Genomic DNA, 18,133 nt, shown 5'->3' on the forward strand with positions numbered 1-18,133 from the left:
TTTGTCGTGTAGCTAAATAATTCATTTTATATTGGTGTTCTCTTTAGTATTTAGTGCAAATAAAACTTTGAGTGACAGTGGATTTGTCTTGGGCTAGTTCTGTGCAGTTTCATTTGATGAAATTTCCAAGTTTTTAAAATTAACTGTCAGAATTCTAATGTGAGGAAATCCCAATTATGTGGACAAATTACTCAATTCATGAAGGCCTCAGAAATGACTGTTTGCATTTAAGATTTACTTAGGTGTGCAAATAACTTGGCTTGTTGTAATAATTTTTTGTATCTGTGTAGCTAAGATCATATTTTGTATGTTAGTCAAATTTCTTTATAGGATGAATGTTCTGTGTAATTGAGATACTGTTATGAAATTTAGATGCCTCATTTAGCTCATGTTAACTTTCCTACCCTTATGAACTTTCTCATTTATAAGACTATAAAGGATGAAACAAAGGATGTATGATTAAGTCCAAGTTCCTCAAGTTTTTACTCTAGTGCCAATGTTTTTCATCCCCTCAAGCTCCTTCATTTGACACACTACTTTAAATTGCAAGTTATCTGCTGAAATCTCCTTACATAAAAAAAAGTAATTAACAGAAACATTGCTCGTTTGACTACTTGCATTTGTACCATAGTTTACGTATTGTGATCATTTTCGCAGGAAAAAATGGACCACTTACTACATCTGCTCCAGAGCACAGACCCAACAGATGAGCAGACAGATTCTCTTGAGCTTCTTCATCTTGAAGGTAACATTTAGGTTTTCACTAGGTGACTAATACAAACATGCTAAAACTATATGTGTGAGTCTCTCAGTCCACATTGGTTTTCCTTTAACGTAATTCTATCCTAGATTTCCTAGGATATTTGGGTCATTGTAGCTTTATTTCAAAGCTGTGATTAATCTTGTTGACAACGTATATTGTTTGAACAAATTTTTAATTGTATTGCACCATACGCTTTTGGCTTTTTGGAGGAATTAAATTACATACCTAACCGAATTTTACAAGGAGTTCTGATTCTGCACTCCGGCCATATTTGGTCAAAGAACATCAAGGTAATAATGACAATAGCCTGTTCATATTCCTTATTATTTCTACTTGGCCTGATATCCATCAAATAGCTATGAAGATTTAGATAAACTCTGCCCTATAGTGCTACTTATGAAGGTTCTGTTGCATTTTGAAGTTTTCAGTCACAACCGAAAGCTACGTTTTGGTCCTCAGAGACCGTGACGGTGTATCTTTCTGCCATGTAAAGCAGAGGAAACTGACGGACGACCCCTTCCTCATAACTTGCCTGATGAAGGTTCTGTTTGGCGGACAGCCAATTTGTCCTGCCAGAGTCTGCAAATGTTTCCTGTGATTTCCTCTTGCCTTACCCTTCAGATTAGCACACACACACACACACAAATATTTGGATTGATATACTAAAAACATTTCCAAAACAGTTAAAGACACATGTAGACTATTGTTAATATAGTCATGAATATACTGGAAATAACCAAGATTATAAAAACAACCTTATAGGAAATCAAGCGAGTGAGCATTATTTTGTTTAATGTATAATTTCCTACGTGCCTATTGCTATGTAACATTACCTAGTAAATGTGCATACCTGAGAGCTAAGACTTTTAAGCACTGACCAGACGTTTACAGCTCACGTTTTGTAGCTTACAATATGTGGGTCCAATACCAGTGTTCTTGGAGATCTTTTATCTTGGCTAAATCAGTCATGGGCAACTGAAGACTGAGCAAATGCTGTTTTATTTTGTTATCAGATTAATTTGGGATGCATGAGAGAGCTGCTCTTGTCATCATGGCATGTAGTGTGAATAACTACAGTTGAAAAAACCTGTAAGAAATGCATTATATCTTTTATAGAGACATCTAGTCGCAGATTCCTTACCTTTCAACTTCCAAGGCGTAAGACTGGATTCGGAAGATTTTTATTTAGCAGTACCCCTGTGCGCCGATAGGTGGCGTTGGGACTTCATGTGATGTAGTCGGCACTGTCTCGGTCAACGTGACATCTGCATCGTCTATATAGGTGCCACCTTGGCGAGCTGATGTCTGTTCCATGCCAGCCTTTGCAGATCCGTCGAAGAGAGCTACCCCCTGTCATTTTTTGACAGCTTTTTTCAACATTTTTTTTTCTTGATGTGTTGGTACTCCATGTAAAAAAAGACCTCAGAATTCAAACCGTGCAGCACCTGTCACCGCACCATTTCGTTCACGCATCCCCCCATCTCATGTGTTTTTGGTGCCTGGAGCGGACCACGACCCAAAGTCGTTCTCCGACTGGGTGCCGTGGTGGCTAAAGCTTTGAGGGAGAGGTCCCTAGGGCTGTTTCGGGCCTGGCTTTGGGCGCCTCAGAGGTCAAGAGGAATGTTCGAGCACCGCTCTGAGAGCACCAAGTCTTCATCCTCCCATTTGAAGTCCCTGAAAGGCTCAGGTAAGAAGCACCACAAGAAACACAAGAAGTTGAAGCATGCTTCGACTTCTCCCTGTCCATCACACGACGCAACAGAGTCTCGACATTTGAGGCCTCGTTCTGCAGAACGTGTGCCGGGGTCTTCTCTGCGTTTCCTTCCCTTTCTAGGACTGGGAGCCCAGTTGAAAGAATTTCATGACGCCATAAGTGCCAATATTGGGTGGCCTGACGGTGCCAGCACACCTTCGGGCCCCAAGGGCTAAAACGAAGGAGTTCTATTGGGTTCCTTGTCTGCGGCTCCAGACCCAGCCCCCATGGCTCCTCATGATACGGTCCGCACCTCTTCCACCTTCCCTGATGCCGCGTCTGATTCCAAGACTCTGGTCGGCACCCGCCGGTTGCGTGAGCACCATTCTCATCCCCAGTAAAACGAAGCCAGCTGGGCGTCCACTGAGGCCGGCGCCGATGGACCCCTTGGACTCTATGTCGCATCCTCAGCCTTATTTTGAGGGGTTAGGATTTGAGGAAGATTGGCAGGGGACGCAGGACCCCTTAGAAATCCTACCTCATACTGAAGAAATGGACTGGTATGAGGAACTGTATTTGTATTTGTATTTTTGGATATTTGTAAAGCGCAAACTTTCGCTCCGAAGGGAGCATCATGGCGCTGAGCGTGCATATAGGGATCAGATGATGAAAAATCTAGATTGCTGCCAGCACAGAGATATCAGATTGCTGGTAAACCCAGGTCTTCAGTTGTTTCCTAAAGAGGTGCTCGGTCTCGGTCAGTCTGAGGCTTAAGGGCAGTTTGTTCCAGGCCCTAGCTGCTAGGACTGTAAAGGTTCTTCCACCCCTGGTTTGGTATTTGTATCTCGGAATCCTGGTGAGGTTAGCGCCTGAAGATCGCAAGCATCGTGCGGGATTATAATGAATAAAACGTTTGACGAGGTATTTAGGACCTATATTTTTCAAAGATTTAAAAACTGTAAGTAAAAGTTTAAAAAGGATTCTCTTGTGCAATGGCAGCCAATGAAGGGAATTTAATGCAGTTGAGGCTGAGGACCTCCTGGGCAGTTTTAGCACCAGTCTTGCCGCCGCCGCGTGCTGTACACTTTGCAACTTCTTCAAGGTGGACTTTTTCACTCCTGCCATCAACCCATTACAGTAATCGAGTCGGGAAAGTATCAGTGCTACCACGACAGATTTCCTGGAGGCAATGGGGAGGAAGTCAAAGAATTTCTTTAAGGATTTAATAAGACTGAAACAGCACCCGGCCGTAATCCTGACATGATCGTCAAAGGATAGAGTTACATCAAATTGCACACCCAGATTGCGCGCAGCAGACACTGCACTAGGTGGGGCCTCTGAGTCTTTGGGCCACCAATCCTTCGGGCAAAAGAGTAGGTCCTGGCCCAATGGTAAAATTTCAGTTTTACCACTGTTGCACCTCAAGTGGTTTTTATTCAACCACTGAAATACCTCCGTGAGACAATTCTGAAACCGGGGCTCTGCACCCGAGTGGTTTTTGTCAATAGAGACGACAAGTTGGGTGTCGTCGGCATATGATGTAACGAGGATCCCATGAGATTCTATCACAGTGAGAAGGGGTGCCATATATATGTTGAAAAGGAGTGGGCTTAATACGGACCCCTGCGGTACTCCCGATGTAATGGTTTTATCACTGGATAGGTGAGGGCCCAAAGATATAGATTGGGACCTATTGGACAAAAAGGATTTTATCCATGCTAAGGCTGTGTCTGTCACACCGATCTCTCGCATCCTGTCAATCAAGATGACATGAGAGATAGTATCGAATGCTGCTGTTAGGTCGAGCAGGATGAGGACGGCTTGCCTTCCTTCATCCTGCAGGAACTTGATGGAATCAGAGAGTTGTATCAAGGCCGTTTCGGTGGAGTGGCTAGGGCGAAACCCAGATTGCTGGGGGTGAAGAATGTTATGGTTTTCCACGAAAGCTTTTAATTCCCAGTGCACAATCTGTTCAGTGATCTTTCCTAGAACAGGCAGAAGTGAGATAGGGCGCATATTCGTAAGGTCCGTTGGAGATTTATTCTGCTTTTTCATCAATGGTTTCACGATGGCCTTTTTCCATTCATTAGGCACTATCCCTGATTCTAAGGATGCGTTTATGATTGTGTTGATGGTAGGGTTGACCACCTCGATTAGGTGATGCAGGATGCGAGGAGGACAGGAGTCGGTTGGTGCTCCTGATTTGCAGGCCAAGATCGCCTTATGGGTCTGTTGGAGGGAGACAGGTTGGAAATTGCGAAGGGAATGGTGGTTGTCAACTGTTTGTTTTGGGGGACGCAGAATAGAGGAAATCAGAGGAGGTGGAAAGTCCTTTTGGATTTTTGCAATTTTTTCCTCAAAGAAATCTGCAATTTGGTTACACAAAATTTCGGAAGGCGGGATTTCGGGCTGGAGAGCTTTGGGGTGAGTAAAGGATTTGACTATGGAGAAGACGGTTTTTTGCTTCTGATGGGCATCGTTAATAGCTTTTGTGTAGTACGCCTTTTTGGCATCCTTTATGCTAGAGAGGTATAATTTCCTCTGTTGAACATAAAGGGCTCTTGAGGCCACGTCGTATGTTTTCCTCCATTTCCTTTCTTTTATTCTGCAAAGTAGATGGCTCTCAGTTAGGGCCTGGGTATACCAAGGGGCACTAGACTTCCTTTTAAGGCAGTTCATGCGATCGCCTTTAGAGTCAGAATTATCTGAGATGATCTGATCCATCCAGACGTGGAAATTGCGAGAATCGACCGAAACATCTCCCGTCAGTTTAGGGGCCGTGGCCAGTGGTTGGGTATCGGGCCTTATACGGTCAATCACCTTTCTCCAATTGAGCGAGGCGAAGGGTTGAGGGCGCTTGGTTATTAAAGAGACAAGAGCTTGTTTCTTAATGACAAAGGGAATGAAACTATGGTCAGTCCAGATTTGCGGAATGGGGGGGGACGTAGTCATAGAGCTTAGGTTGGAACAGATGCTGTCGAGAGTGTGGCCAGCTAAGTGGGTAGATGAAGTTACTAGTTGGGTCAGTCCAAAGATGTTCAGGGTATGCTGGAAGCAAGTAGCATGAGGGTCGACACGCGATTCCAGATGCAAGTTCATGTCTCCTAGTAAAGTGAAATGGGGGTAGCGTAATATGAGTGACCCGAGAACTTCATCTAGGGAGTCCAGGAAGGGGGTGGCATTTCCTGGGGGGCGGTAGATTAGGGCTCCTGTAAAGGAGGTAGAGGCATCAAGTTTGATCGAGAAACCGATGCTCTCACCTCCCCTGAGAGGGCCCAGATCAAATGTATGACAGAAAAAGGATTTTTTAACAAGGAATGCAACCCCCCCCTCCCCGTCTGATTGGTCTGTCTTGCCTGAAGATAGTGAAATCCGGAGGAAGGGCAATGACCAAATCGGGATTAGAAGAGTCGTTGAGCCAAGTTTCTGTAATAAAAAGGGCATTGAGATCATGACCTATTATTAAATCGTGGATGTCTTGGCTATGACTACACAGGGAACGGGCATTGATGAGGCCTCCCTTGAAGCTATTCCTGCCGTGAATCGAGGGAGCAGAACTTTTAGGCAATTCAGGGGATGACCCGGGAAGGGACCAATTGCAATGTAGGCATGAGAAGGGGCCCCAGAGAGAATCAGTGGGGGGACAACCCTTACACGGAACACCTGTCTTAAAACGCAATGCTAATAATTCCCTGTTAGTATACCTGATGGTAGATGGTTGTAATCTGGCGTGTCCTGCAACCGGCGCGATCCTGGCGCGGACGGGCGCAGACGGGCTTGGCTTAGGCGCGGCTTCGGCGCGCATCCAGCGCGCCCGCTGCGCCAGCCCGCTGCGCCGTCTGGCAGGTCTGCACATTATACAGGAAGAAAGGAGGGTGGGAGGACGGCGCGACTAGAGCGCTCCCCCAGCCTCACGAAAGATGGCGCCCACAGCCGCCGAGAGTCAGCTAAAAAGCGGCTGTGCAAAGTGGAAGGGAATCACAGGAATCACAAGATGGTGAGAGTGTGTCAGTGTGCCTGATTTAAAATTCCCCTTAACGCTATTAAAAAGCCCCCAAGAATAAAAACACAACAAGTAAAAAGCGTTCCAAGATGGGCTCAAAATTGTTGCCAAAATAAAGATTATCACCACGTTCTGTTTTACACGCAGCTCGCAGCCCCAGTCCCCCTCACTAGGGAGAGCTCCGTTTAGGCCTGGGTGATGCCTGTGGCTTGAATACCTCTCTAGAGCCTGGCATGCTCTCCCCTACGAGCCTGGCATGCCCTCCCCTCCTAACCTGGCTATGGAGGAGGGAGCTTTCTTTGCCATGGTGGTATGTAGGGCTGTGGAGAACTTGGACCTGCAGCTTCCTACTGTGGCAGTCAAACCAATGTTTTGACAGAGGTCCTACAGCCTGGCGTCTGCACTTCGGAATCCTTGCTGCCATTTATTTAGGCCTTAACTGATGTTCTTCTGGGCACTTTTTTCAAGCCCAGCACAGGGGCTCCTATGAATAGCACTATTCCTAGTCGCCACGGCCCTGCACCGGGCAACCCAGCTTTCCTCACATCTCACACGACCCCAAGAGCTTGGTTGTCCACGCTTATACTTCTCTAGGCGCATTCCGTTCTGCACCCCCGGATAGCGCATCCAAAAGGCTGGATACCTTCACAAAGAAAATGTTCTCCTCCACCAGCTTGGAATTGCGATAGGTAAACATTGCATGCCTGTCGGGTCGTTACTCCCATTCGAATTGGGAGACTGTTGCGCACGTGGTGCCATAAGTTCCGGAGGAGGCCCAGGCTGCCCTCTCCCAAGCTGTTGCAGACGGGAGAGATGCAGCAAAGTTTACCATCCGCTGTGGCCTTGACACAACATACTCACTGGGCAAGGCAATTTCCCTGTCAGTGGCCATTAGGCACCATGCCTGGCTGAGGAAGTCTGGCTTCTCTGGGGATGTCCAAACCAACCCTATGGACATGCCCTTTGATGGCTCCCGTCCCTTCCGAAATAGGGCGGGAGCGGCGCTAGAGTGCTTCGTGGAGTCGCGGGCTATGGCTGAGTCCTTGGGCCTTTCTGTAACATCCCGTCCTGCGCACACCTTTGGCTCCTTTTGTGGCTATGGAAGGGGCTTCCAGCCACGCCAGCCCTATCCTAGCCAGAGGACCACACAAGTTCAGCAACCTCTGTGTGGCCATGGACGTCGCTTGCCCCAACCCCATGGGTTGGGTGGCCAGAGGTCAGGGCAGGCAAAAAACCCCGTCCCTAATCCACCTCCAAACCCTCCTTGTCCGATCCTCACAAATCATCGGAAACGCCATCCCCTCCGCCACTGGTGAGACATCACCTTGGACAGGTGGGATCTACTGATAGTCCGAAGGGGCTACTCCCTCCCCTTCGAGACTACCCATACCTGCATGCCTTCTACATATGATCGCCTGACAAAGGATCACCTTGCCCTACTTCAAGAAGAGGAAGTCGTGAGTCTCTTGGCCAAGGGAGTCATAGAGACAGTTCCGGTGCCTGAAATAGGCTGTGATTGCTATTCCCGCTACTTTCTGGTTCCCAAAAAGGATGGAGGCCTTGGTCCTGTCCTTGACCTCGGAGCCCTCAACTACTTCCTCAGAAAAGAGAAGTTCAAGAAGCTCACTCTTGCTCAGGTTCTGTCTGCCCTTGATCCAGAAGACTAAATGGTAGCGTTGGACTTGCAGAACGCCTATGTCCATATTCCTGTCCTGCCTGCTCATCGCCGCTACCTGCGGTGAGCCACGAGCACTTTCAGTTTACCGTGCTCCCCTTCGGCCTCACCAGTGCCCTTCGGGTGTTCACCAAGGTGATGGCAGTGGTCACAGCTTATCTGTGGATATCGGGGGTTTCAGTCTTTCCCTATCTCGACGACTGGCTGTTGAAGGCAGGCTCGCCCCAGGCTGTCGTCTTCTACCTCCAGGCTATGGTGAAGCTTCTGCATTCACTGGGGTTCACTATCAGCCCGCCAAAGTCACCCCTGACTCTTTCCTAGATGCTCCCCTTCAACTGAGCTGTTCTGGACACAGTACAGTTTCGGGCCTATCCTCCCGAACGGTGAGTCCATGATATTCAGGCTATGATACCTGTTTCAGTCTCAATCCTGGAATTTGACGAGACCAACTCTGAGGCTGCTAGGCCTCCTGCCTTCTTGCATTCTGCTAGTACATTATGCCTGATGGCACATGCACGCTATGCAGTGGGACCTGACGTTCCACTGGGTGTAGCATTGCGGGAATCTCAGCGACCTGGTCCAGATCTCAGAAGGAACTGTGTGAGATCTGCAATGGTGGTTGACAAACCATGAATGGGTCACAGGCAGACCCCTCTCCCTTCCCCACTCAGATCTTATAGTGGTGACAGATGCGTCACTTCTGGGATGGGGCAGCTATCTGGAGGAGGCGGAGATCAGAGGTTTCTGGCGGAAACCGGGCTCCATATCAACCTGTTGGAACTTCATGCAATCCGAAAGCCTTCTTACCTTCTCTCAAGGGAAGGCTGGTTCAAGTATTCATGGACAGCAACACCGCCATGTGGTACTGCAACAAACCAGGCTGGGTGGGGTCATGGACCATTCGTCAGGAGGCCCTGCTTCTCTGAACTTAGCTGAAACAACACTGGTTGTTCAACACCTGGCTGGTTCCCTGAACACCAGGGCGGACAAACTCAGCCGCCGGTGCCTAGCGGATCACGAATGGCATCTCCATCCGGAGGTGGTGCAAGCACGGTTTTAGCAGTGGAGAGGGCCTTGGATAGATCTGGCTCATACCACTCCTGTCTGGAGTGCTCAAGAAGATCAAGAGCGACCAGGCTCAAGTCATTTTTGTGGCCTCAGACTGGGCATGGAGAGTTTGGTATCGCAAGATTTTTCAGATGAGCATCGATCCTCCGATCAGGCTGCCCCTTCAACAGGATCTTCTGTCGCAGTTGCAGGCGCAGGTTCTCCACCCTAATATGTCAACCCTCCGCCTCCTTGTGTGGAGATTCAGCGGTGACAGTTGACAGCATTCAACCTTCCTCCCGAAGTATGCAAAGTTATTCTGGCAGCCAGGCGTCCCTCCACTAGGTTGGTATACGCCTGCCAATGGCAAAAATTCTGTAAATATTGTACAGAACGGTCTATTGATCTTCTGTCTGCCTCCCTCTCTGACATCCTCCTTTTCATCCTATCTCTTGGCCAACAGCAGTCTGCTCTGGGCACTCAAAAAGGTTACCTTTCGGCCCTCTCTGCCTTTCTGTGGTTGCCATACCAAGAGTCACTCTTCAAGTCCCCCATTGTAAATAGATTCCTGAAGGGGCTTATACATCTGTTTCCCCCCCTCACCTTTAATCATGCCCCAGTGGGACCTAAACTTGGTACTCACTTATCTAATGTGTGCACAATTCAAGCCACTGCACAATTGCCCCCTCTGGCTGCTTATAATTAAGACACCATTTTTTCTGGCCATAGCTTCTGCCAGGAGGGTGAACGAATTGCAGGCACTTTCTTATCAGCCTCCTTACCTGACCATCTTCCAAGACAAGGTAGTGGTCCACACTAGAGCTTCTTTTTGCCTAAAGTGGTGACACCTTTCCACTTGGGGCAATCTGTCACCTTGCCCACCTTCTATGCCCCTACACATCCTTCTAAGGAAGAAGAATGTCTCCATCGTCTGGACCCAAAAAGAGCGTTATCGTTCGACCTCACCCGCACTAAAGATTTCCAGGTGGGCGACCAACTTTTTGTGCGATGCTTTGTAGCAAAGAAGTGTCATGCTGTGCAATAGAGGACCATCCCCCGATGGGTTATCCAGCGTGGTGTTCCGGTTCTTGACATCTGTCAGTTGGCTACAATGGCGCCCCTGCACACGTTTGCCAAGCAGTATTGCCTGGACAATCCGATCAGTAGGGAGGGCCTCTTTGGCCATTCGGTCCTGCAGGACTTTCTGGTTTAAACTTTCCGCTGCCCCTCCTCCAGGGATGGTATTGCATGGGTATCTGTTCAAAGATAAGGAATCTGCAGCTAGATGTCTCTATCAGATGGACAAGTTGCTTACCTTCGGTAATGTCTCATTTGGTAGAGACCTAATCCAGTTCAGATTTCTTACCAGACCACCCACCCTCCCCGGTCTGTGGATAAGTTCTTCATACCACGGCTGATCCCCTTCAGGGCCCTAGTGTTTTAAAAACTCACCACTGTCCGTCAACTTCATGGCTCCGCTCTTCTGGCGCGGAAAGTCGTGAAAGGTACTGACGTCCGCGCACCATGGAGGCACCTCCATAGATGACACGGATGTAATGATGACTGAGTTGCCACTGATGACATCTCTCGGAGTCGACCAATGTCACCTGTATGCATGCAGGTGTAGTGCTCAAGAAAAATCTTCAGGATCCAGTCTGACACCTGGGACTTTCAAAGGTAAGGAATCTACGGCTAGGTTATTCCTCTACGAGATAATGCATTACCGAAGGTAAGTAACTTGTCCATATGTGTCTATAATAGTGGTCTTAGCATAATAACGGCAGTGGTGGGCATCACTGATTTACATAAGTGGTACATAGGTACACCATAGGTCTGCTATCATTTCTGCTAATAAAAAAACACAAAAAACCTTGTGATAACATGTTGGGCATTCTTCTAGGCAGAAGTTATACGTCTGAGGTTGAGAGCAGTGGATCAGAGATCTCGTAGGACTCAAATGAAAAGAACGATTTGCATGCCAATGATGTGGTCTCAACTTTATAATCCATGTGGGTAGCTTTCCTCTACCTGGGTAGTCCATGCCACTTGAGGCAGTAGTAAGGATCTAGCAGCTGAAGCTATAGCCAATGTGGTTAGGAAATTCAGATATTACAATTTGTGCGATAGGCATGTTGGAACATGACTCTTTCCTGTCATCAAGGTAATTCTGGAGTTATTCTTTTGAGGTGTAATCTTCAATTTGTTCTCTGATCTTCACGAACATAGAGTGGTATGCCCCCAATACTTCGAGGCACAACATAATGAGTCATTACATCGCAGGCACCACATCAAAGACATTACATAACTGGAATGTTTTTAATAAAATAATTCCAGGAATCACTGCATTGCAGGGGATGTTACATTTAAGATGTATGTAGGTTTTAATATTCATGACATTTTATGGTTTTAATCTTAACAATAGAATATATATTTGTTTATTCACTTAAAAAGTGAAGTTATTGGTACAAAATGCTTACTGTTCGCTCCACAATCCATTACCCACATAACTGCCTATCAAACCATAGCTTGTACACCAAATTAAACTATGCAGATGTCCGTTTCAGTAATTGTGGCGATCTTACAGCATGGAGTGTAATCTAAGCCACTACTACCTTTTAGTTCCTAGATTTGCGAAGATTGGCGATGAGAAGTTGCTGAAGCGAGCGACGTCTGAGGTAATGGAAAAATGCAAGCCACCAGAACAAGATTCACTGTTTCTAAGAGCTGACCACAAACTAGATTTGGCCTTAGCAATCAGCAATGTGGAAACTTCATGCCTGAGCAATATAGACAGCTATGCTTCCTGGATAGAGTGAACAAAAGAGTGGATGCTTTCTGAGGAAAGATACATGGTGCAGCTAAGGTATTGAACGACCGCTTACTCGGACCATTATGACAGAGTTTTATGGCAATCCATGAAGATGATTTCTGATCACCTCCACAAAAAGGACTGCTTGGAAATATTACCTGACTCAAGACCAGGAGACGATTATGAAATAAATGCATCACTGGATATACATATATAGTGCACCCTGCCATAGATCACTTTGTGCAGATCACCCTTATTTCACTTGATAATGAGGCTGAACAATTCGCAAACAAAATATTTTTAATCTACCTTTCATGTGCTCTCTTCTATTTGGCCCACACACAGAAAGGCAAAGAATGAATGCAGAGACCCTAAAGGTGGGTAGACTGGAGGAGCAGAGAAAGCGTTTCAGATCAAAATTCAAGCAAAGGCATTATCATCCATACCAGCCACAGAGAATTCATCCCACTTTTAGACAACCTCAAACCCAACAACTGTACCAACAGCCTCAACGCAGTCTTTAGTGCCACCAAAGCAGGATATCAAAGGGTCATGTTAGTCAACAACAGCAAGGCTTTGGTTGAAAGTCCCAGAACATTTGGCAATGACTTGCCCACTTTGACAGTACATCATTCTAGTGAGGGTGGGGGGGAATATTAAACTTGAAGAGTGGTGAAGCTTAAGCAAAAATAAATTGGTGCTGAATATTGTGCAAGATTGTTATGAGCTGTTTCAAGGCACCACCTCCTTCATTAACTACAAAGAGAGTACTGAGGTCTCGGGTATGCGTGCTGAAGGATGAAGCAAGATTCTGTTAACAAAAACTGCCATAGAACCACCGGAGGAAGGAAAAGACACCTGCTCAATGTACTTCCTCTTCTGAAAGAATGGGCCCAAATAGGGATACAGACCAATCTTGGCTCTAAGGTAAGGGAACAAATTGATAAGAAAGAAGACATTTTGCATGTTGCCCTTTCATATGATTTCCCTCAACTCAGATTGGGGGACTCGATGTGTTCACTAGTTCTACAGGCTGCACTCTGACACATTCCAACCATGCTAAAAAACTGGATTTGTCTGAGATTTGTTGTGGGAAACTCACCCTGGCAGTACAGGGTCCTTCCATTGAGTACGAAGTCCGTTCCCAGAACATTTTCCAAATGCATGTTAGTAGTATCAGCATGCCCAAGATGGCAAAAGATACTCAACTGCCCATAACTGGATGATTATCTAATCAAAGCCAAATGCCATCTGTGTTATAAGATTTTCAAACTAGATTTCCTCCCACCGGAATTGGATATTCAAGTGAAATTGAAAAAGTCAGTCTCCACTCCTACGCAAGTACTGAATCCTGAACCCACCATAAATCTCAACATTTGAAGAGGGATTGCTTTGGAATCACTGTATTATACAATATGATGATTTTCAAGATTGCAGGAAAAAAAAGATTTGATGCCCTTCAATAAATTGTCAAAAATTATTTGTGATTGACAGAAATTGAAATGGGCAAGAAGATTGCAAAGTGATCCAAAACTAAGGTCATCATTAAGGTTTGTACCTTCAGTCATTTGATGCTAAACAGATACCCCGTTGGTGCTCCCCTTAACATAACTGTTATGAATAAGAATGTTTTCAGGGACTGTAAAAAGCGATCAGCCCAAAAAAAATTCGGAGGAACAATGCATGACTCCAATAATATGTTTTTTCTCAATTGGTTGCTGCAAAACATTAGAACCTCACTAAGGACCTGATTACGACTTTGGCGGTCCTGGAGAGGGCCGCCATGCCAGCGCTTTGCTCCCAGATCGTCGGAGTTGACTGCCGCTCGCCTACCTGATTACGAGTTTCCTCGTTGTCTGGTGGGCAGGCAGCGCTGCAGTCCCATTGCAGTGTATATCAAAATAGCACTGCAATGGGAGCGCCTAAGGATGTTCCTGTACAGCATGGAGCGTGCAGTCCATACCGTGCAGAGAAGTGGGTGCATGCAGACGTGGGACACAACATGTGCCCTCCTGCATGCATCCCCGTTCACAGGGGCAAAAGGGGTCCCCTTTGCTTACCTACTGCCAGCCTTTTAATGGCAGGCTCTATGATCGCGGATCCCTGGCGTTTGCAGCGGTCCCCTGGAGGTCCGACCGCCATACTTGTAATACAGCTGTCGGACCACTGGTACGGTAGTCCCCGACCGCTACCCCACTTCCACCATGAGTTTGGCATACTATGGACTGCCAAAACTCAGAATTGGGCCGTTAGTACATCTAATGCTTTAGAAAAAAAATAGGGACCTGTGGAGATTGTGACGTATACGACCAAGATATGTGAAAGTGGATAATACTCATCCCACTGATGCCTTTTTCCAAACATGATTGGCTCAAAAATGGCAGAAAAGATTACTCAAAAAGCATGCTTTTCATAGTGTGAAGTTTTACTTTAATACCGTGTTTGGTCTAAATCCATTCAATGGTTTTTGCTGCCAGCAAAATTTACGTTTGGGTATAAAATTCAAAAACACATCTTCCATGGGGCCTCCACTCCCTCCTTTTCTCCCCTGCACAGAACTACTTAAGAATTGGCAGGCCGGACCTTTGTTGTATATGCTAAGCAAGTGGCAAATTTGGTGCAAATCTGTCCACTGGACCAAAGTTATAGGGAGAACAAAAATAGCAACTGCCACTGGGGAGTGTGTGTGTATGTATGTATAAAAACAAAGGTTACAGGGATGTTATAGTTAGCAAATAGAATAAAAAAATCTTAGAAATTGACAAAAGAAAAAACAAAGGTTACAGGGACGTTATAGTAGAAATTCAGCCATTGTAGTTAGCTGAATGAACTATAACTCGCGCCCCCGCAATGCACTGCTTATGACCTCACATATTACATCACTGAGGACATGATCAGTGACATCACTGATGACATCATTCAGTGACTGTGAGTGTTTTTAAAAAGTTTGAGTGTTAAATATATATACACCAAGGTGTATTTGTGAATCAGTGGGTGTATGAGTGACTATGTGGATCACTCCGTGGGTGCGTGAGAGACTGTGTAAGTGAGTGATTAGGTATCTGAGTGGGTGTATGGATGAGTGACTGGTTTTGTGAATGTTTGTATCTCTCTGTCAGTTGATGTCTAAGTGGGTGTATGAGTGTGTTAGTGGGTATGTGAATTGCTATATGGTTGATTGATTAGTTCTCTGACTACCTCTATGGTTGTCTGGTTGTCTGTGTTTGTGGGCGAGGAGGTTTGTGACTGCCTGTATGAATTAGTGAGTGGGTGAGTCCGTGGCTGTATGGGGTACTGTCTTGTGTTTGAGAATTTGTATGGGTGAGTGAGTATCTGTATGGCTGTGTCAGTGATTGAGTGCATGTGTCAGTATGGGTGATTAACTGAGCATGTGAAAGGTAGTATACGTAAGTGACGGTGTATATGATTGACTGTATGTGTGAGTGAGTCATTGTATGAGTGGCATGCTTCGGTCAGTAGCTGTATAGCTGAGTGAGTATGTTACTATTTGTATGAGTAAGTGGGTGGGTGTGTAACTGTTTGGGTGAGTAAGTGTCTGTGAGATTGACTGTATGGGTGAGTGTCTAGATGTGTGAGTAGTTGTATGGGCGTATCACTCAGTGTGTGACTGCCTGTATGGGTGTATGACTGGATATGTCAATAACTGTATTAGTGAGTGAGTGGTTCTATGAGTGGCAGTATGGATGAGTGAGTGGATGTGGCTTTCGCGCCCACTATCCCACTATTCCACAGAAACCACCCTTCTGGGAGTAACGGAAAGTCTGAGACACGCTATCGATCGTGGGGAAACCTCTGTGCTCATCCTTCTGGATTTGAGTGCGGCTTTCGATACCGTGTCCCACTCCATTCTTTTGGACTCTCTGTGTTCCCTAGGAATAGATGGCCCTGCGTTGGCCTGGATTGCCTCCTTTTTAAGTGAGCGATCTTTTCAGGTCTTCTCCGCGAAAGCCACCTCTTCCACATGTTCTTCGGCGTATGGTGTCCCCCAGGGGTCTATACTGAGCCCTTTGTTGTTCAACATATACATTAGACCCCTGGCGTCTATTGCTGAGGACGCAGGGCTAACTATCTTTTCATACGCCGACGACACTCAGATTGTCTTCTCCCTTTCCAGCTGCGAGAGTAATGACATATCAGCTCTGAAAGTCGGGTTGTCACGTATAGCGGAGTGGATGCAAAGCCATCTTCTTAAACTAAACGGTGACAAAACCGAAATTCTTATCCTAGGAAAGCATAAGGATTTATGGGGCCCTCAACATTGGCCTGAGGAAATGGGATCCCTTCCCCAGCCATCTTCTGTGGTTCGTAATCTGGGCTTTATCATAGAGACCAACTTTCCATGCGACAGCAGGCCACTAAGGTGGCCGCCAGCTGCTTTGCCATCTTGCGATGGCTCCAGAAAATTCTCTGGATGCTGCCTTCTTCCACCAGACGAACCGTTGTCCAGGCGTTAGTTACATCTCGCCTGGACTACGGAAATGTCCTTTATCTTGGTGCTGATGTGGCCACTGTTAACAGACTTCAGGTGGTCCAAAATTCAGCGGCCAGGCTTCTTTGTAACATTCCGAGAAGACAATCGGCCACTCAGGCGCTGCGTGATCTACACTGGCTTCGGATCCCTAGTCGCATCAATTTTAAAGCCTTATGCTATCTTTTTAAAATCAAGCAAGGCTCTGCACCAAGATATCTACAAAGTTTGGTCCACTCTTATAGGCCCAGTCGCACTCTCAGATCCTCTGCCAATTGCGATTTTGTTATCCCTCGTTTTAAGCTTACAAGAATGGGGGGACGGGCCTTTTCACATCTTGCCCCCAAATATTGGAATACCCTACCCATTTCTCTAAAAATGGAAACTAATTATTTTGCTTTCAGAAAAAAGTTGAAAACTATACTTTTTCAATGATCTGTGCTGCTTTGAGGTTTAAGGTGTTGTTTCTCATATGGTCTGCTTTCTTCTTGAGTCTATCCCTTGCGCCGGGAAACCCATTGAGGGTAGCTGTTGCGCGTTATAAATATCAATAAATAAATAAATAAATAAAATAGATCAATGAATCAGTGAGTGGTTGTGTAAGTACTGGTATGGCTCTGAATGGGTTTTTGAATGGTTGTGTGGGAGTGGCAGTGGGTGTATAAAATATTCTATAGGGGTGTGAGTGGGTCTGTCAGATATGCTGTGGATGATGTCATTTGAGATGTCATCAGTGATGTCACTGTCCATGTCATGAGTGATGTAATATGTGAGGTCATAAGCAGTGCATTGTGGGGGCGTGAGTTCTAGCATAACGTCTGAGTAAAATCTGACCCTAACTATAAGGTTTTTTAAAATTCTATTTTCCAACTATAACGTCTCTGTAACCTTTGGTCTTTTTTAGTGAATTTATAGGGTTTTTAAAATTCTATTTGCTAACTATAACATCCCTGTAACATTTGTTTTTTTGTGTGAATTTCTAAGGTTTTTTAACTAGCAGTCACGTTTGTAGAGTGGTGGAGAAAGGGGGATGGGCCTTCAACCAGCTCTCAGGAATTCCATTGCGTAGGACTTATAGGAGGTATTAGGAGGGCATCTTGGACACCAAGGTCCCTCAGAGGTAAAGTGGACTTCATCCCCCAATCAAGAGCGCGCCAGTAGGCACATTTGCAAAGTGGTGGAGAAAGGGTGTGTGGCCCGCTTTCAGAATTTAGCAATCCTGCTGTGTGGGTCTTACTGGAGGTAATAGGAGGGGCAGTTGGCCCCCAAGGCCGTCCTTGGGGATCTACTACCCCTCCTGTTACCTCCAGTAAGTCCCACACATTGGGATTGCTAAGAGGTCTTCGGAGGCCACAAACCCCTTTCTCCACCAATGTGCAAACGTGTCTCCTGGCGCACTACTGGTTGGGGAATCCAGTTCACTTTACCTCTGAGGGACCTTGGGGGCCAAAAAGCCCTCCTTGTACCTCCTGTAAGTCCTTTGCAGCGGAATTCCTGAGAAAATGGCTTGCAGTTTTTGTGCTATATTAATTGGAACACAATTGTGTTCCAATTAATATAGCCAAAAAACTGCAAGCCATTTTAGTACACTTTTAATGAAATATATTGACACTGTTTTCGTGTGCGCCACAAGCTCATTCCATGCTCCAGGCTT

The 18,133-nt window shown here is 46.1% G+C and overlaps 1 protein-coding gene across 2 annotated transcripts in view; it reads left to right on the forward strand.

Annotated features, from left to right (window-relative positions):
* STAM (signal transducing adaptor molecule) overlaps positions 1-18,133 on the forward strand; it is a 249,266-nt gene that overhangs the window by 156,368 nt on the left and 74,765 nt on the right. For both annotated transcript variants that reach the window (XM_085631519.1, XM_085631520.1), the window contains exon 10: positions 658-745. In XM_085631519.1, coding sequence (XP_085487645.1) covers positions 658-745 — 88 coding nt within the window. The remainder of the gene's footprint in view (positions 1-657; positions 746-18,133) is intronic.

This window comes from Triturus cristatus, chromosome 10, assembly GCF_964204655.1.
Source record: "Triturus cristatus chromosome 10, aTriCri1.1, whole genome shotgun sequence".
Classification (NCBI taxonomy): Eukaryota; Metazoa; Chordata; class Amphibia; order Caudata; family Salamandridae; genus Triturus; species Triturus cristatus.